The following is a 21,398-nucleotide window of genomic DNA, read 5'->3' as shown; positions in this document are numbered from 1 at the left end:
TGAGATATCCCTTGCATTACAATCAGGTATCCCTGTTAAATTTGTACGCTGCACTTGATTGGTGTTCAGTATAATTCTTGGAAGTCAGGGGCGGTCGGGTAGCCTAGTGGTTAAAGCGTTCGCTCCTCACGCCGAAGACCCGTGTTCGATTCCCAACATGGGTACAATGTGTGAAGCCCATTTCTGGTGACCCCCGCCGTGATATTGCTGGAATATTGCTAAAAACGGCGTAAAACCATACTCACTCACTCACTCTTGGAAGTCACGTGAAGTGAGCTACATGTTCCTGCCTTAGACCCCCACGTTCATACCTTGGACCCAAAAACATTATTACTGTGAGTCCCAAGGAAAATAGAGACTCAGGTATTTCCCTGTGCCCCTTAGTATACAGTAAGAATCCATTGTCTTACTTCAGCTTCCCATGGTGTTCAAAGTGCCGAGATTCCTGACCCCTCCTGATGCTGTGTGTTACTCAAGCCCCTACTCCCTGCTGGGGTTCGGAGATGTCATTGTACCAGGTGAGCTTCAGCGTGAATAAGCTGTGTTTTACTCAAGCCCCTACTCCCTGCTGGGGTTCGGAGATGTCATTGTACCAGGTGAGCTTCAGTGTGAGTGAGTGAATGAGCTGTGTGTTACTCAAGCACCTACTCCCTGCTGGGGTTCGGTGATGTCAGGTGAGCTTCAGTGTGAGTGAGTGAATGAGCTCTGTGTTACTCAAGCCTCTACTCCCTGCTTGGGTTCGGAGATGTCATTGTACCAGGTGAGCTTCAGTATGAGCGAGTGAATAAGCTGTGTGTTACTCAAGCCCCTACTCCCTGCTGGGGTTCGGTGATGTCATTGTACCAGGTGAGCTTCAGTGTGAGTGAGTGAATGAGCTCTGTGTTACTCAAGCCCCTACACCCTGCTGGGGGTCGGAGATGTCATTGTATCAGGTGAGCTTCAGTGTGAATGAGCTGTGTGTTACTCAAGCCCCTACTCCCTGCTCGGGTTCAGAGATGTCATTGTACCAGGTGAGCTTCAGTGTGAGAGGGAATAAGCTCTGTGTTACTCAAGCTCCTACTCCCTTGCATGGGCAAACATCCCAATGTATTCATAATTCTGCGTTGGAGGAACATAGTGTATTCAGATCCGTGAAATATTGCCAATATATTATTGTATGTCAATGTATTAATTTGTCAGTACCATGCCTGTGGTTACACACAGTGGTAAAGACCTGCATCACACTGCATGATATTTGATGTTTCAGGTCTTCTCATATCTTTCAACCACGGCTTTGACTTGATCGTCAAGAGTAGGAGGATATACTTCATTGCTTCCACAATAGGTGAGCCTTCACTGAATCTCACAGTCTGTATTCCGCTGGGTGCAGAAATAAACCTATCTTGCAGAAAATCACATTTTGTGCAGAACAAATTCTGCAGAATTTTAACATGTGAGTTGAAAGCTGGTGTTAAACATATAAACAGAAATTTATTTGGTTTTGAATCGAAGTTGACTTTTGTATTATTTACAAACCGCCATCATATAGCTGGAATATTGCTGAGTATGGCATTAAACAACAAACAAACAAACAAACATGAACTGTTTTGTGTTTATTTCAACAGCCTATGCTGTTGGCCTGATAATCACATATGTTGCTCTGGCGTTGATGAAGACTGGCCAACCAGCATTGCTGTACCTTGTGCCTTGCACCTTACTTACAACTGTTGCGATTGGCTGCAAGCGGGGAGAACTACGCTACCTGTGGACAGGCCAGGAGGTGAGAAAATATGTTGATACGGTTTTGGTTTAATATCATCTGTTTTTAAATATTTTTGTTTTGGGGTTAATACAAAACTGTGTTGGAAATATGAAGCAAGAATTAAAGCAGAATATTGCTGTTGAGGAAGACATATGAACAGGATTGATCTCCAGCAACCCATGTTTGACATAAGAGGCGACCACGTTTGTCACAAGAGGTGACCATGTTTGTCATGAGAGGTGACCATGTTTGTCATAAGAGGGGACTATGTTTGTCATAGAGGCGACTATGTTTGTCATAAGAGGGGACTATGTTTGTCATAAGAGCTGACAATGTTTGTCATAAGAGGTGACCATGTTTGTCATGAGAGGTGACTATGTTTGTCATAAGAGGTGACCATGTTTGTCATAAGAGGGGACTATGTTTGTCATAAGAGGCGACCATGTTTGTCATAAGAGGTGACCATGTTTGTCATAAGAGGCGACCATGTTTGTCATGAGAGGCGCCCATGTTTGTCATGAGAGGTGACCATGTTTGTCATAAGAGGGGACTATGTTTGTCATAGAGGCGACTATGTTTGTCATGAGAGGGGACTATGTTTGTCATAAGAGGCGACCATGTTTGTCAGAAGAGGGGACCATGTTTGTCAGAAGAGGGGACCATCTTTGTCAGAAGAGGGGACCATGTTTGTCGTAAGAGGGGACTTTATTTGTCATAAGAAGGGACTATGTTCGTCATAAGAAGGGACTATGTTTGTCATAAGAGCCGACCATGTTTGTCATAAGAGGGGACTATGTTTGTCATAGAGGCGACTATGTTTGTCATAAGAGGGGACTATATTTGTCATAAGAGGCTACCATGTTTGTCATAAGAGGGACTATGTTTGTCATAAGAAGAGGGACCATGTTTGTCATAAGAGGGGACCATGTTTGTCATAAGAAGGGGACTATTTCTGCCATAAGAGGGGACTGTTTGTCATAAGAGGGGACCATGTTTGTCATAAGAGGGGACTATTCTTAACGTAAGAGGTGACTATCAGGATCTGACGGTCAGTCATTTGTTTTGTTTGTTTGTTTGTTGTTTAAGGCTGCTCTCAGCATTATTCCAGCAGTATAACAGTAGTCTGTAAATTATCAAGTATCGACTAGACAATCCATTGATTGATGTCATGAGCAACGATCTATCAAGCCTGACCACCCGAACCCGTTAGTCGTCTCTTACTGCAAGCATGGGCTGCCGGAGACCTATTCTCTACCCGGATCTTAATGGGGCTCAGACAATTGTGTTACCTTTGAGTCATGTTAAAAGTTTAGCATGAAAGGCAATGGGTCCTTGATCTAAACCTAGTGTAAAAGTTAAAGATGTAGGGGTCCCTAGATTATGAATACCAAATAGCAAAGGTTAACATACCCAGGACCCGTCTCATTTTCTGACATTGTTTCATGAAGAAACCACTTCCTCTCACTCCTAAATACTATTTCTCTCTTTCAGTGTCCGAAAAAGAATGACGATGTTCGTCCACCTGGTCAGTGTGTGCGGTCAGCCCAGGAGGCGGAGTCTGACACGTCCAGCTTATCGAGTGACGGCGAGAGGCGGGGTCTCATCAATGCTTAGACTCCATGTTGTCAGACAAACTCTGGCCAACTCTGTTCCTTGTCATGATATGATGTGATTGTTTGTTGTGTGCTTGAGTTGATGCAGGTACAAAACAGGTTCTCAATACACAGTGTGTCATAATGCAATCTTATATATCAGGAAACATTCTTTAAACATACTGAAATATATTTTCTATGGTACTGATACGTTTCTTGGTAAGGATAAATATACACTGATGGAAAATGTTAACATTTCAGCATACTATTCAGCTGAATCATGGCTGTGTTCAGACTTGTCATGGCTTTGTTCAGACTTGTCATGGCTTTGTTCAGACTTGTCATGGCTTTAATCAGACTTGTCATGGCTTTGTTCAGACTTGTCATGGCTTTAATCAGACTTGTCATGGCTTTGTTCAGACTTGTCATGGCTTTGTTTAGACTTGTCATGGCTTTAATCAGACTTGTCATGGCTTTGTTCAGACTTATCATGGCTTTGTTCAGTCTAGTCATGGCTTTGTTCAGAATTGTCATGGCTTTGATCAGACTTGTCAATGCAATCTGTCTCCAAACACTTGTAATTCCATGCACAAGGCTGAATTCCGTGGAATTGCAGAATCCTTTCGGTGACAGATAGGACCCTGCTGATAAGTGAAGTGAAGGAGCTGCAGCATAGCTTCATTTTAGATGCCAAGACAGTTGAATTATTGTTGAATTTTAGATGTATGTTTGTTCTAATCATGAAAAATAAATCTTTGTTGCCATGAGTCGGCATGTTTACTTACGACCACAAATGTTGTGTTAACTTTAGAATTATGTTTACTCACATCGTCATAAACAAACTTCATCACAAACACCATGTTTTGGGAAAAGCATTCCTCATGCAACAGAAAAATTCATTTCCAGTGAGCTTGGGACAGCGGCGGAATGTGACACAGTGCATGTTGAGGTCAATTACCAACTACTGACTCCACACGTCACGGGCCTGCGTGGCCCACTCATGTGAGAGGGGTGGTGGGGTAGCCTAGTGGTTAAAGCATTTGCTTGTCACACGGAAGGCCCCGGTTTAATTCCCCGCATGGGCACTCTTTTTTGGTGTCCCCGACATGATATGCCACAATATTGCTAAAGGGGCGTAAAACCATACTCATTAACTCGGTCATCAAAGGTGTCGCAGTTTCGATGTGCAGACCTATGATCATGGGTTCGAATCCTAGTTCGCCCCGAGTATGTTTCTAGGTTTGTCAGCACCATACCCATTCATAGGTTTCACCAAGGTGGTAAACGTCGGAGACCTGCATCACTTCGGGCTTTTCTCCCGACATGTCGTGATATACCTGAAATAATGTTTAAAACGGTGTTAAACCCAACTCACTCACTCACTCAAATTCTGTCACAATGCATATTTGGCACTGTAAACTGAAACTGGTAGATTGAGGAAGTTGAATTTGGCATGTATGTTTCTCCTTCTGATGACATAATATCTTCTTCAAATCATAGGATTTTAGTGTTGTATTTTAAGACCCCCCTATTATGCAGAAAAAATATTTGAATATCAGTCCAGGTGAGCTCCAGTGCCGTGGCATCATTTTTCTTCGGTTTGTTCAGCTGTACTTGTATATGTCCTACATGTCCTATGTATCAGATTAGTGTTGCAGGTTTTGTGTTCTATTGTTTGTTGTCTAGGAAACTGAGGTCAGTATCACCTCTGCTTCATACTGATTGGTGATTTTTTTTATAATCCATTATTACTTGCATTGTATTGGTGATGATGATCATGATCATGATCATGATTATTATTATTATTATTATTATTATTATTATTATTATTATTATGTCGTGTATTTTCTGGAATAGATATCTAAAAGTCTGTAGCGGAGATGGAAACGCTGCTCAGTGTTGAGATTTTGATGTTATGCAAATGTACCCGAGAAAATAAGAAATCAGCCTTTTCTGCATAGAAATAGTACACAATAGTGTCACTTACATACATACAAAGTGTGTGAAGAAGCCTACAGGTTAAAACATTAGCTCAAGTTCAATTCCCCACAAGGATACAATGTGTGAAGCCCATTCCCCGTGTCCCTACCTGATATGCTGGAATATTGCTAACAGTGGCATCAAGCATACAAACTCACATATGAACACTTGCTTCCTTTAATGTTTCCAGTGATTGCCATATAATTATTCCAAGTGGCTTAAGCATTTGCTCGCTACACTGAAGGGCGGGGTAATCCCCCACAAGGTACACTAGGACTCAGTGTAGGTATCTCTGGCAGTGATATGGATGGATTAGTGCTAAGATCAACAAAAACTCAGTCACTCACTCAGTTGTCAATGTTAGTTCCAAAACTTTCAAATTTGGGTAGTAGAGTAGCCAAGTGTAAGAGCGCTAGCTCATCTTGCCAAAGGCCTGGGTTTGATTCCCAATACAAGCTCAATTTTTTCAGTGAAATCCATACTCACTCAATCTGGAATTTAAGTGTCTTTGCTTGTAGTAGAATCGTGTTGAAGTCTCAGGGATATCTCATAGATACAAATTAGGTCGTGCCAAATTTATTTTGTCTGTCAAAAGGAGATTCACCTGTGACGTATAGAACTAAGCTTGTAAAATATTGTAATTGTTCCACGTCATTGTTCAGGCCTTATATATCTGTCAGCTTGTTAGTTGCAAGATTCTAGGACTGAGGATGTTAGGACATTTATTTATAATTCTTCATAGACATTGTAGAATCATTAGTAATCAAGGATTTAGTTCTAAGGGTTTAGTTCTAAAGGTTTAGTTCTAAGGATTTAGTTCTAAAGGTTTAGTTCTGAGGCTGTAGTTCTAAGGAACACAAAGAGAAGAAGCTAGGATTTAAATTTATCATTTGCCTAAAGTGGATCATAAACTTTGATTTATCTGCACATTCCTCACGCATACAAATCTGACATATTTTTTGTTGTCATACTAATTAGTATGAAAGTCATCAATGTAGATTATCCACAATTTTTAAGTCATCTTTTGAAATTAACACATCATGCATTGAACGGTGGTATAGAGGGATGGTGTAAAATGAAACTGTATGTGGTTGCTTTATACACAATCTTGTTAAAGGTAGATCTAAGTGCTTGCTACCACCACACACAGATCTGTGGACATCCCAAGTCTCATCCATTTCAATTGTTTATCCCATTGAAGTGAGAGGTAAACGTTGATTTTGAAGGAATGAGTCACACGGTCTGTGATGGTCGTTCGGAATACCACACAATAACCTTTGCAAGGTTCCAGGATTGGAAAATACAATTTTCATTTTTGCGATCATGTAAGCGCTGCTCTGATTTGACAGATGAAAGGTCATTCTGCCCTGACCTTGGATGTCCTCTGATCTTTATGTCGAGGTAGTGATATTAAGATCTGAATTTAGTGAAATTGTTTTGTATGCCATGATACAGGGTTATTCTGTGAATAACTTGTTTTTGTTGTTTTGATGTCTTTGGTGTTATTGTAACTGTCTCTTCTGATGGGTGTCAGGTCTTACGTTGCCACATACACAATGGAGTTTGGAAACACTGTTTGCCAAGTTGTAGAACAGCTGTAGGAATCTCATGTCAAAGCTGTCATTATGTTGTTTTTCAGAAAGGTGAAATATGATTCGTTATGTGACAAGAAATCACACACCCTCTATTAGCCTCTATATCATATCTCCATTCTATTCTGAAACCTTTTGACGAACTTGGATGTGTCAAATTCCCCATTGTTTCGAATTCATTTGGGAGTCCCAAGTATCCAAATTAAGTATAAAGTCTCAAACCCCAGATAACTTGAACTTTCTTCCAGATCCCCGTAAGCTTGACAACAAGGTCGACTCTTTTCCCGAGACCCACACATAATTTTGTTGTTTTTTTAACCTGATTCTAATCACAGGATGCTAAAAATAGCTGTCAAATAAAACTACAATCCTGAGCGAGAGACATTCTGCGCTGTTTGAGATGGGAATGATGGAGGTGGTGATGGCTTTGATGGCGAATGGGTCCCGGGTATTTAGTATATAAGAATGGAGGTAATACCCTGGATAATCGAGGATTGTAATCCTGTGTTTTCACATAATCATCTTGACTAATATCAGCAATCATGTTTTGACAGATGTACAGTGTTTTCTTATTGCATAAATATCTTTTATTTGATTATTTGATTATTTTATGATGTAATGTACTATATTAGAAGACTTATTCCGAGAGTGTAATGGTTTGGTATGTACTTATCATTATGGTGAATAAAGTGTACATATTTTTATGTATCTATTGTTTGAAATAAATTATGTTCAGAGTATCTGCAGCTTGTCCTGAATTTTTGAACAGTGCAAAGAATCTCCATGACTACAGTTAAGGTATGAATTCTGGGATTGAGGTTTTAAGCCACCCATTATGTAGCCCATGACCTTAAAATGGACAATCGAACGTTTTAAGACCATGGGCTTTAAAAAAATGGAAAAAAATTAGTGACCTTCCTTGTCGGATGTTTTTCAACATGTAGCAGGCTTCTATGTGGCCAATTTGCACCAAAATTACACTTAAAGCACTGATTTCCACCTTTAAAAGAGTGAGTGAGTGAGTGGGGTTTAACGCTGCTTTTAACAGTATTCCAGTTATCTCACGGCGTGTCAGCTTAATGTGGGAGGAAAGCCCGAAATGATGCAGGTCTCAGACGTTTACCACGAGCAGGGGTATGGTGCTGACAAACCTAGAAACATAATCAGGGAGAACTTGGATTCGAACCCACACTCATAGGTTTCTGGCGTGTCCAAGGGACGCAACTCTACAGAACGAATCGCGGCATTAGACAACTGGGCCATCCGTGCCCCAACCTATACACGACACATTGAACCCAGAATATAGTTGACATTCTGAATGTCCAGTGGGAGGTGAGGTGAAATTGGGTTTAACGTCGCGTCCAAGATTGTTGCACTTATAGAGCGACGTGCATGCGCGTGTGTGTGGGTGTATGTGGCTGCTTGTACTAGTCCGGTCTAATGCCGATTTATAGTGCTAGCCCACTGAGAAACCATGCCGCAGTTTAACATGAATACCCCACTCAGACACAGTATACTGACCCCAAGCCGACCAGTCCTTGCTTTAGCCCCTTAATGCCGAGCGCCAGATATGGTCTCAATAAGTACCATCTTTTAACGTCTTTTGGTATGACGCGGTCGGGGATCGAACACCGTACCTTCCGCTATCCGGGCGGACGCTCTACCACTAGACCACGGAGGCAGCAATGCCCAGTATGACAACAGAAATGCATATATAACAGACACGGTGCTGGTCGTGGATTGTAACATCGCTGTGTTAAGTTCCTGTTCAACAGAGTAAATTGTGCAACTACATTCTTTTATATAGAGGTGTAACTCAAGTAGAAATCTCTCACATAAACCAAGACATTCTAATCTACCACAAGGTGGTCTTGAAGTGCCTGCACTTTTAATGTTAACTAATAGAGAATATAAACATTATCAAAATGCCTAACATTTTCCAGGAAATAAGTCTTCAATTCTAATGCTTTATCGTCAAGGAAATCATTTAAGTCATTTCAATTTTGAACATGTCCTTGACTTATGATTTTCAAATTTGAAAAAGTAAATAGTTTATGTCCTCTCATTCCATTTGTGACCATTGCTTCATTAAATTTGGCATGTGCATTCTTCGTATCATGGTTTTATCCTTTTTTCGTTTTTAAGCCCTGGGCGTAAATTTAGATAAAATGTTACTCTAAAACAGACAAAATCTTTAATTAAGCTCAGGGCTTACACACAGGAAGAAGTTCTGCACGGCTTTCTATATATTTCCATATCATTTTTTTAAATCAGTTCCTGCTTCTGTTCACAAACCTGTCTGCTCATTATGGTAGGAAAGCCCGACATGATGCAGGTCTCAGATGTTTCCCACTTTGGTGAAACCCACGAGGACAGGTATGGATCTGACAAACCTAGAAACAATCGGGGCGAACAGGGATCCGAACCCATAATCATAGGTTTCTGGCCTTCTGGCCAACTGACGCCACTCTGCCCAGTGAAATGTGATGCCTTAGACGACTGGGCCCCTGGCACCATTTGGGGAGAAAACATGCAGTTGAGATTTTCCCGAGGTAAAAGTGTAATCTTAGACACTTTTTAAAATGGTATTAATGTCACATGTAAATATTTCCAAAAGATCTGCAGCTGTTTTCGAAATATATAAGAGCAGAGTTGATGGTTATTATTTTTTAGCCAAGTATTTATCTGACACACTACTGGGGGTTACAAACTGGCCGCTTCAAAAGAGTGCTTCTTTATCTCTGTCTGCAAAGCATAAACATTATTTTTTTTAAACTGTGCATGCCTTAACCACTTCCCCCGAATACTTTGAGACCCATGAAGATCCGGGATAGAATAGGTCTTCAGCAACCCATGCTTGCCGTAAAAGGCGACTATGCTTGTCGTAAGAGGCGACTAACGGTATCGGGTGGTCAGACTCGCTGACTTGGTTGATGCATGTCATCATATCCTAATTGCGTGGATCGATGCTCATGTAGTCAATCACTGGATTGTCTGGCCCGATTATGTACAGACCGCCGTCATATAGCTGGAATATTGCTGAGTGCATCTTCCCGAGCCGAGGCTAGAAGTTAAAAAAAAAAACAACCAACCAACCAACCAACCAACATATTTTTTGATTACAGATATCAGATTTAACAAGTTGAACCAAAACCAGCATTGGGTTTTCAAAAGGACATGGCAGCACTACAAAACGGGTACGGGTTTCCACGTTTAATCTGGAATCCTTAGTCCCTCACCTCCTCTACAGTTTTTATTTCTCTTGAAATTGGGGACCTACGATATATCTTTGTAGTCCATCCAGTGAATTATTGTTTTTCAGTATTTTCTAAAACACGAAGAGACCAATCATTCAACCAATTGATACTTTTATTTAAGTTCATACGAAATCCCTTTCACAGATGAAGCCCATTCCCGTTGTATGTGCAGAGATGGACCACTGCCACCCAACAAAGGTGGGGTACTTGATTGGGTTGTGAAGCACAACTCTCTGGTTATAATCGCTGGTGGAGGGTTGCCCTGGCCCCCAGTGTGTGAAGGACGCTTTGGTCATGTCCACCCATATCCATGACTTGGTAGCTGTCACGTACACCCCACCCGTCCAGTAGCCCTGAGTAGGGTGGTATGTGGCTGCAATGGGAAACATGAAATGGGAAGCATGGCAGAAGAAGGCGAACGTTAAACATGTCCACTATACATTCATTGCTGCCAGTTTACTTCCCAAGGCCAGTAGCTCTGAGTCGGGTGGTATGTGGCTGCAATGGGAAACATGACATGGGAAGCATAACATGGGAGGTGAAATGGGGTTTAACGTCGCGTCGAAGATTATTGAACTTATATAGCGGCGTGCATGTACGTTTGTGTGTTTGTGTGGCTGCTTGTACTAGTCCGGACTGATGGCGATTTATAGTGCTAGCTCACTGAGATACAAAGGCGCAGTTTAACATGAATACCCCACTCAGACACAGTATACTGACCCCAAGCCGACCAGTCCTTGTTTTAGCCCCTTAATGCCGAGCGCCAGACAGGGTAACAACAAGTACCATCTTTTAACGTCTTTTGGTATGACGCGGTCGGGGATCGAACCCCGGACCTTCCGCTCTCCGGGCGGAGGCTCTACCACTAGACAACGGAGGCGGTCGGAAGCATAACAGAAGAAGGTGAACATGACAATATTCACCCGTCACAAACACATGGAAAGGCAGAAGCTATCACCTAAACAAAATAGAGAAGTGCATCTGATATCATTTGTCCTGAACATATCTAAACTTTACTCAGGCCTGATCAACCAGCCTTTAAGCAAGAGTCGATGTCTCTCTTTGAAATATTGGAAGTTAGGTGAGGTGGGGTGAAATGGGGATTAACGCCGCGTTCAAGATTATAGCACTTATATAGAGACGTTTGTGTGTGTATGTGTGTGTGAGATAGAGAGAGAGGCGGGGGGAAGGGGGTAGGGGGGGCAGGAGGCAGGGAAACAACAAGTACCATCTTAAATGTCTTTTGGTATGACGCGACCGGGATTGGAACCACCGATCCTTCACTCTCCAGACAGACGCTCTAGCCACTTGACAAGGGAGGCGGTCCCTTGCTAGAAAGCATGATCGTTTGTATCCTAAAGACACCTGCAGCATACACACCTTCAGTTGCATTGAGGAGGTTGGCCAGAAAGGTCATCTCCTGTCTGGAGTGGATGGCCACCAGGTCTGACCCTCGTCTTGCACAGTCCAGCCGAGCTGTCTCCCAGGTCATGGTCCAGTTGGCGACGTAGTAACAGCTGGTGGGCCCGGTAACAAATGTGGGCGGACAGGCTGGTCAAATACATATACATATACATATACATATGTAATACTCACTACAGAAAGGTGACATGGTCAAACACATATACCCAGGGTTGTAATACACACACCAGAAAGGTGACATGGTTCAACACATATACCCAGGGTTGTAATACTCACACCAGAAAGGTGACATGGTCAAACACATATACCCAGGGTTGTAATACACACACCAGAAAGGTGACATGGTCAAACACATATACCCAGGGTTGTAATACCCACACCAGAAAGTTGACATGGTTCAACACATATACTCAGGGTTGTAATACTCACACCAGAAAGGTGACATGGTCAAACACATATACCCAGGGTTGTAATACCCACACCAGAAAGTTGACATGGTTCAACACATATACTCAGGGTTGTAATACTCACACCAGAAAGGTGACATGGTCAAACACATATACCCAGGGTTGTAATACCCACACCAGAAAGGTGACATGGTTCAACACATATACCCAGGGTTGTAATACTCACACCAGAAAGGTGACATGGTCAAACACATATACCCAGGGTTGTAATACCCACACCAGAAAGGTGACATGGTTCAACACATATACCCAGGGTTGTAATACTCACACCAGAAAGGTGACATGGTCAAACACATATACCCAGGGTTGTAATACACACATCAGAAAGGTGACATGGTTCAACACATATACCAAGGGTTGTAATACTCACACCAGAAAGGTGACATGGTCAAACACATATACCCAGGGTTGTAATACACACATCAGAAAGGTGACATGGTCAAACACATATACCCAGGGTTGTAATACCCACACCAGAAAGGTGACATGGTTCAACACATATACCCAGGGTTGTAATACACACACCAGAAAGGTGACATGGTCAAACACATATACCCAGGGTTGTAATAAACACACCAGAAAGGTGACATGGTCAAACACATATACCCAGGGTTGTAATACTCACACCAGAAAGGTGACATGGTCAAACACATATACCCAGGGTTGTAATACACACATCAGAAAGGTGACATGGTTCAACACATATACCAAGGGTTGTAATACATGTACTCACACCAGAAAGGTGACATGGTTCAACACATATACTCAGGGTTGTAATAAACACACCAGAAAGGTAACATGGTTCAACACATATACCCAGGGTTGTAATACACACACCAGAAAGGTAACATGGTTCAACACATATACCCAGAGTTGTAATACACACACCAGAAAGGTGACATGGTTCAACACATATACCCAGAGTTATAATACCCACACCAGAAAGGTGACATGGTTCAACACATATACCCAGAGTTGTAATACTCACACCAGAAAGGTGACAAGGTTCAACACATATACCCAGGGTTGTAATACACACACCAGAAAGGTGACATGGTACAACATATATACCCAGATTTGTAATACACACACCAGAAAGGTGACATGGTTCAACACATATACCCAGAGTTGTAATACACACACCAGAAAGGCGACATGGTACAACACATATACCCAGAGTTGGTTGTAATACACACACCAGAAAGGTGACATGGTTCAACACATATACCCAGAGTTGTAATACACACACCAGAAAGGTGACATGGTTCAACACATATACCCAGGGTTGTAATACACACACCAGAAAGGTGACATGGTTCAACACATATACCCAGGGTTGTAATACACACACCAGAAAGGTGACATGGTTCAACACATATACCCAGGGTTGTAATACACATACCAGAAAGGTGACATGGTTCAACACATATACCCAGGGTTGTAATACACACACCAGAAAGGTGACATGGTTCAACACATATACCCAGAGTTGTAAAACACACACCAGAAAGGTGACATGGTTCAACACATATACCCAGAGTTGTAATACACACACCAGAAAGGTGACATGCTTCAACACATATACCCAGGGTTGTAATACATGTACTCACACCAGAAAGGTGACATGGTTCAACACATATACCCAGAGTTGTAATACACACACCAGAAAGGTGACATGCTTCAACACATATACCCAGGGTTGTAATACATGTACTCACACCAGAAAGGTGACATGGTTCAACACATATACCCAGGGTTGTAATACACACACCAGAAAGGTGACATGGCCAAACACCAAATATACGTCCCATCAAATTGATGTTCGTTTGTTTTTTGTCCCTACGTATTCCTTCTTTAATCGTACATTTTCGGTTGTGTGGAACCTCTGATAATTCGAAGTATTTGCGCAGGAGCCTTCAACTTCTAAACAGAGGTGTTTGACTGTATAACACACTGGACTTACGAGCATGTTGACCGATTTGTTTTTTAAAACACGAAGCTCATTAAAGGGTGACTAAAACTCTCAATATTCTGTCTCGTTTATCTCTTATTATAACGAGAAGGATTCTGATCCCGTGGACACCTACACACGCTGCCCCTTCATCTTCACAGAACTATTTTTGCCTAACTACACACATCGTTCTAACCGTTCTGCTTTTACCGCTGCGATAGGGTAGCCTAGTTATTAAAGCGTTCGTCCGTCACACCGAAATCGCTAGTTCGATTCCCCACAAACTTAAGAGCACAATGTGTGTAAACCATTCTTGGTATTCCCGCCATGTTACAGCTGAATGTTTTCCTAAAAGCGGCGTCAAACAACACTCATTCACTCGCTGTATATTTTAACTAAGGCAGAAGTGACTTACAAGAATGAGACTCGTATGTGATGGTAGGAGTTAATCCGCCTGTGAAGCCAGCACACAATCTCGCGTTACAGTCGTTCTGTGGGCAACACTGGTAGCACTTCTCTGGAGGAAGAGGATCTAAGTCGTTCTCATTAGTAAGCTCAAGGTTGTCTGTTTCTCGTTTCCCAATTAATATCTTGGCATTAATGAACAACTCACATCTCTGAAAGGACACAAGTATGCTAATAAAATAAAACTGTCTATAGAATGTACACATGTCTACCATCTTCACGAGGCAAGGGAGTTAACTGACTATGAAAGTCCAGTTTCCACCCTTGCCGAACTAGGCTGGCGTTATGGAGTTATATTTTGGCTGGACTAACGAGTCTATGCATAGTCCAATCAAAATCGCGCAACGAAATCGCAATCCGTTTCGTAAACTGTCGTGCAGATTTCGGTCGATTGCCGGATTTGCAAAACATGTACACCGCCAACTCGTTGTCAACAAATATTTTCCTAATGTTTTCATGTTTTAATCAAGGTGCTCACATGATTTGATGCATTTCGCGATGTAAGGCACGTTTTATCACAATATAGATCTTGTTATCAATCAAATCGTCCTGACTGGGCGCCGCCATTTGGTTTGAAGCAAATGCAAGTGATACGAGAAGTGGAATCTGATTAGTCCATTGGAGAGGCTTGGAAGGGACATAACTCGTAATAGCCACTGGTGGCACTACGATCGAGCCCAGAAATTCCAGCCTAGTTCGGAAAGGGTGGAAACTGGACTTTTAAAGCCAGTAAACTCCCTTGCCTCAGGAAGATGCAAGTCTACGGGCAGAGCATGTACATGGTATGAAACGCCATTATCCCAAAAGGTCAAGGTCAAGGTCATCGATTTCTCGTTTCCAGTTTACGCCTTAGCGTTAATGAACAATTCATATCTTAGAAACGACACATATGAAAATCAATTTTAAATATATATATTTGCAGGGAACGCATGGCATATGGATTTATTTACACTCTTCAAAAAAAAGAAACACATAGTTAAAAAATAAGGATATTTAAGGATGTAAATGTATCTACACAGAATATGCGTGAACACAATCAAATGAAATTAGACACAGTGATCGACAAAAGCATTGTCGTCATTGTCAGCATTAATTCAGTTCAGTCATTGCACATGTGTAGCCACAAGGGGGCGTCATGGTCAGTACATGGTCACACCACCTCTTGCAGCCGTCACTGCTCGACACCTCCTTGGCACACATTGCACAAGTCGTCGGATTTTTTCGTGGGGAATTCTTCGCCATTCCTCCTGCAAGGCGTTGGCGAGTTGTGCCAGTGTGTGGGGACGCTGGTGACGTTGGCAGACGCGTCGATCAAGCTCGTCCCACAAAAGTTCAATCGGGTTGAGATCAGACGATTTGGACGGCCATGGAAGGACATTGATGTTCTCATTAACAAGGAAATTAACTGTTGCACGTGCTGTGTGGGGCCGAGCGTTGTCATGTTGGAACAGCTCCCTCTGGCGGTACAAAGTTGGGAGGAGGTGAGGACGTAGAATTTGGTCTATGTATCGGTTTGCTGTAAGATTGCCCTGGACAACCACTAACTGTGATCGGTACACCTGTTGAACGCAGTTCGGAGCAAAACGTTCATGTCGACGTCGGTATACATATTGTCTGCCATCCCGTCGTTGAAGAAGAAAACGTGACTCATCGCTGAACCAAACGCGTCGCTAGTTCCTGAGATCACATGCCTGTACTCTGTTGCACCACCGGACACGTCGTTGACGGTGTAGACGTCGCAAGACAGGTACAACTTTTGGTAGTCTCGCTCGAATTCCCACTTGCGGTAGCAAATCGATTCCGACGGTGACGCAACCGGATGTACCGCTCCTGAGCAGGGGTGGTCACTCTTGGTCTTCCATTTCTGGGATGATCTTGAGTCGAATTAGTGCGGGTATATCGATCCCATAGTCGAGATATGGTGCTTTGGTGAACGTTGAAGTGTCTTGCAACGGCAGACTAGGACTCCCCTGCTTCCAAACGTCCAATGGCGATATTTCGGTCAGCTGCAGTTAATCTTGGCATTTTTCGATCTCCGTTCACGTCAGAAAATTTGTAATGAACTGATGAAATTTATACGGTCTTTTATAGTCAGTGTCTCTACTCTTGTTTCAAACACTTTGCACGTGCATTGTGCTGAAAACCTTTTCTGAAAGCAATGTCTGTGCATCCTTTGCATTTTTGCTGATAAACGTTTACAAAAAAACATTTTGAGATGTGTTTGCGCGCAATGCACAACAAACATGACATGATTAAACGGGAATCAAACATAAGAATTGCTGGGGAAAAAATCTAATTGGAATTCTCAAAACACCTATGCGTTTCTTTTTTTTGAAGAGTGTATATAATCAGCCTCATTTTGTATTCTTCTGCCACCAAACTGTCACCGTGAGATGCTGTTCACAGCGAGGTATTTGGTGTAGCCTTGTGGTTAAAGCGTACGCTCGTCACGCCGATGGTCCGGGTTCGATTCTCCACATTCCCCATGACATTGCTGGAATATTGCTAAAAGCGGCGTAACACCAAATTAACACTGTTCGCATCGGCGTTAAAGCTAATCTCAAGGTAGGATTTAATTTGACACGTCACCGTCTTGTCCTCGCAGCCCATATTGTAAGCCCTGTCTTCGTTGTGGTCGATATACTCTCTGGTGTAACAGATCTGTAAGGAAACGATTATACCATTGGATAATGCTTTTCACAAGGCACTTACAGGGTCGGTTAGGTGGGCTAGTGGTTAATGCATTGTCTCGTGACCTTGAACGTTCGTTTCCCGTCATGGTTACATTGTGTGTCCCCCCGCCATGTTCCATTCACCAAATGAATGATCATGGCATTACATTAAAAAAAAACGGTCAAGTTTTTCAGCTCCTTGAGGAGGATACAACACAACTGCTTGTGAGGCGCTTGATGGTTAACATTCATTACCGTCTCATTCTACCGGGTACCCACCTCTTGGATGAACAGAGGCATAATTCGGACAAGGGCTCTTGCCTGAGAAGACAATGTGAACCAATGTACCACGTGAATGTCTAGAAACTCTCAGGACAAAAGCTTCCAAACTCGCCTACGGTGTACATCCCGCGACCAACGTTACTTCACTTCGCCTGATTTGTGACCTCGTGCCAAAACGTAAACAGTCCTTACCTCTCCTCGTCCACACTGCGCCCAATTGTCACAGTCCGTTGGAGATTTTGCCTGCGGACACTCCAAGCACCGAACTGTTCCTGTGTATGAATATAAATAAGATGACGTTGAAAATGTGTAGCTTTACATTATACAGCCATTGATATGGACAAAACAAAGGCCGATGATGATGATGATGATGATGATGATGATGATGATGATGATGATGATGATGTGATTATGATGGTGGTGATGATGTTGGTGATGATGATGATGATGATAATGGGGTAATGATGCTGTGATTATAATGGTGGTGATGACGATGATGCCTATACTGTAAACACGTCACAACATCGTTTGAAGTCGACAGGAAAGTGGTTCTAAAGATGACAGATGGCTAAAACACGAAACAGTCGTAACGACGAGGAACATTTGCGATGAAGACATCATTTGAGATGATGAAGTCGGTGATGCCAACATCTATGAATGACCTACCCATATTGTTTTGTCCCTGGGACGCAGTTAGGCCAGCCAGCAGCAGGGGCATCCAGACACACCTCCATACCACCTACAACAGAGCACAGAATACGTCATCACTAAACTCCCTACAACAGAGCACAGAATACTTCATCACTAGAACTCCCAACAGAGCACAGAATACGTCATCACCAGAACTCCCAACAGAGCACAGAATACGTCATGATTAGGAATACCCTACAACAGAGCACAGAATACTTCATCACCAAAACTCCTAACAGAGCACAGAGTACGTCATCACCAGAACTCCCAACAGAGCACAGAATACGTCATCACTAGAACTCCCTACAACAGAGCACAGATTACGTCATCACTAAACTCCCTACAACAGAGCACAGCATACGTCATCGCTGGAACTCCCTACAACAGAGCACAGAATACGTCATCACCAAACTCCCTACAACAGAGCACAGAATACGTCATCACTAGAACTCCCCACACCAGAGCACAAAATACGTCATCACTAGATCTCCCTACATCAGAGCACAGAATACGTCATCACTAGAACTCCCTACAACAGAGCACAGAATACGTCATCACTAGAACTCCCTACAACAGAGCACAGCATACGTCATCACTAGAACACCCTACAACAGAGCACAGAATACGTCATCACTAGAACTCCCTACAACAGAGCACAGAATACGTCATCACCAAACTCCCTACAACAGAGCACAGAATACGTCATCACTAGAACTCCATACAACAGAGCACAGAATACGTCATCACTAAACCCCCTACAACAGAGCACAGAATACGTCATCACTAGAACTCCCTACAACAGAGCACAGATTACGTCATCACTAAACTCCCTACAACAGAGCACAGCATATGTCATCGCTGGAACTCCCTACAACAGAGCACAGAATACGTCATCACTAAACTCCCTACAACAGAGCACAGAATACGTCATCACTAGAACTCCCCACACCAGAGCACAAAATACGTCATCACTAGATCTCCCTACATCAGAGCACAGAATACGTCATCACTAGAACTCCCTACAACAGAGCACAGAATACGTCATCACTAGAACTCCCTACAACAGAGCACAGAATACGTCATCATTAAACTCCCTACAACAGAGCACAGCATACGTCATCGCTGGAACTCCCTACAACAGAGCACAGAATACGTCATCACTAGAACACCCTACAACAGAGCACAGAATACGTCATCACTAGAACTACTTCATGTCTACTAATTTTTACCTACTGATAGCGACAGTAATCTATTTATCAAAAAACATTTTACTAATTTCTGGTCTGTGAAATATAGTAAACACTACTTTTCCTTCTCATTTTATCATATTTTGTGGTTATCGGCGGATTCTTAAGCCATTTTTTCAAAGTCTGGCCTCATAATGTATACTAATTATACACTAATTAGGTTTTCACACACGGCTCTAATTACAAAATCTAGACCTAGACTAAAGAGACGCTTTAGATCGTGGAGCACAGACCCTTGTGTTATATCTACAGGTCTATCACCGCACGGTGTCAATCGTGGTGACACAGAAAACTGGTTTGACGCCTTTTGTCCTACATCTAGTCTATGTAGTCTAGTCTATTGGGCTACACATGTCTTAATCCGTGTTTACAATACTTCTACTGCTGGCAAATGAGTACATGGTCGTGTTTGATTTATAAGTTCTGAAGACATCAATTCTGTAGTTAATAAAGTCCTAATAGTTGTACCACCTACCGGTTTGTTCATAATGACGGTCGGTGTGGGAGAGTCCCAGGTGGTTATCGGAAGTCGTGTGTTTCAAAATACACATGGAAATCTCAAATCCCCAAGGTTTGACAATTACGTCTGTAAACGAGAACATTTAATTTTCCCAAAAGGGTTGCCGGTATTTTGCCGTTCAGGGTTGCGTCCCTTCCCCGTGCCAGGATCCGCAAGGGAGTTAATTGACTGTAAACTGCCAGTTTACAACCTTGCCTCACTAGGATGGAATTATTACATTTTGGCTTTACTAACGAAACCATGCATAGTCCAATCACAATCCGCGTAACGAATTCAACATGTAGTTTGTAAACTGCCGTGCCGATTTCTGCCGATTGCAGAATTTGCAATGCATATGTACCGTCAACTTTGGGTCAACAGGTACTTTCCAAAAAATGTCCTGTTTTACTCAAGATGCGCACGTGATTTGATTAGCTGCGCGAAGTAAGACCCGTTTGATTATCGATCAGATCTTTTCACCGGGCGCCGCCATTTTGTTGTAAATGTAAATGATATGAGAAGTGGAATCTGATTCGGCAATAGGAGGGACATTGGCGGGGCATAGCTCGTAATAGCCATTGGTGGAAACTTGACCTTTACAGTCAGTTAATTAGGTTGTAAATGCATTATTTAAAAAAATTGATAAACATAACTTTCATATTTATAACCAATAGGATTAGACCTTTCAAAAAGTGTATTACATGTAGAAGCAAAGATGTTTTACAAGCAGATATTTTCTTGGATAAATGTTCGCTTCATATATCACACAAGATAACTGGAATACTGTTAAAAGCGGCGTTAAACACAACTCACTCACTCACTCACTCACTCACTCACTCTATCACTCTAGGAAATCGGTGTCACAGCAGTAAACGCTTCTAGTTGACTGGTCTTGAAAGAGTTAAAGCAGCGTTCAACCGAACCCACTAAATTGTGCACCAATGTAGCAGTTTAAGACAGGGAGGCAACTCGTACCACCTAAGTTTTATAAGCGCACCCGGCGCTACATTTTGTCACTTAACTATTTTAAGCACAGTACCTCTAGTCTCTCACACACTGCACTTTTCTAGGTCAGTATGTACCAGCTGTCGCCTCCTTTGAGGTCCACTGTTTGAAGCCAACTTCCGGAGTCCCTAACGTGATGTTCCTGGAATATTGCTCACTCACTCACTCACTCACTCACCTCAGTGGGTTTGAGCTCAGCACAGAGCCTCAGTGAATGTCATATCATTAGCGCTGATACCTGTGTTGAAACTCGATCATGTCAGCACCATGTTCTTGCTCGTGGGTTTCATCGGTTGGGTCGGATACACTCACCTTTCCGCGTGCACGTGCTCATGATACAGTCGGAATTGAACAATGGTATTGTTTTGTCGCTTCTATTAAACGACCCGCGAAACCTTTGGTCTCCTCCAAGATTGAGCTGACGTGCCTTGGTGTAACTGAAATACTCATTCACTCACTCACTCAATCACTTATCTCAACCATGTATGTTTACTGCAACTACAAGCATCCCTGTCAAGCATCTGTTTCGTATGTCA

At 42.5% G+C, this 21,398-nt stretch overlaps 2 protein-coding genes across 2 annotated transcripts in view; one reads left to right on the top strand and one right to left on the bottom strand.

The window, feature by feature from the left end:
* The window catches only part of LOC139461097 (signal peptide peptidase-like 2B), a 28,067-nt gene extending 21,036 nt beyond the window's left edge, over window positions 1–7,031 (top strand). The window contains exons 12-15 of the mRNA XM_071242625.1: window positions 416–518; window positions 1,247–1,324; window positions 1,605–1,759; window positions 3,233–7,031. Of these exons, the coding sequence (XP_071098726.1) occupies window positions 416–518; window positions 1,247–1,324; window positions 1,605–1,759; window positions 3,233–3,355 (459 nt within the window). The 3' untranslated portion in view covers window positions 3,356–7,031. The remainder of the gene's footprint in view (window positions 1–415; window positions 519–1,246; window positions 1,325–1,604; window positions 1,760–3,232) is intronic.
* Window positions 7,032–10,012: 2,981 nt separating this feature from the next.
* LOC139461087 (C-type mannose receptor 2-like) lies at window positions 10,013–19,871 on the bottom strand. Its single transcript, XM_071242615.1, has 7 exons — window positions 19,834–19,871; window positions 18,088–18,160; window positions 17,614–17,693; window positions 17,057–17,128; window positions 14,418–14,619; window positions 11,543–11,713; window positions 10,013–10,535 (listed from the first exon to the last, which is right to left on the bottom strand). Exons 1-7 carry the CDS (start codon window positions 19,843–19,845, stop codon window positions 10,285–10,287), a joined length of 861 nt encoding a protein of 286 aa, XP_071098716.1. The 5' UTR covers window positions 19,846–19,871; the 3' UTR covers window positions 10,013–10,284.
* Between the last annotated feature and the right edge of the window lie 1,527 nt (window positions 19,872–21,398).

Source organism: Haliotis cracherodii, unplaced genomic scaffold, assembly GCF_022045235.1.
Source record: "Haliotis cracherodii isolate W230 unplaced genomic scaffold, xgHalCrac1.p SCAF_14, whole genome shotgun sequence".
Classification (NCBI taxonomy): Eukaryota; Metazoa; Mollusca; class Gastropoda; order Lepetellida; family Haliotidae; genus Haliotis; species Haliotis cracherodii.
Note: the sequence above shows the minus strand (reverse complement) of the source record. Positions and strands in the feature narration are given on the sequence as shown.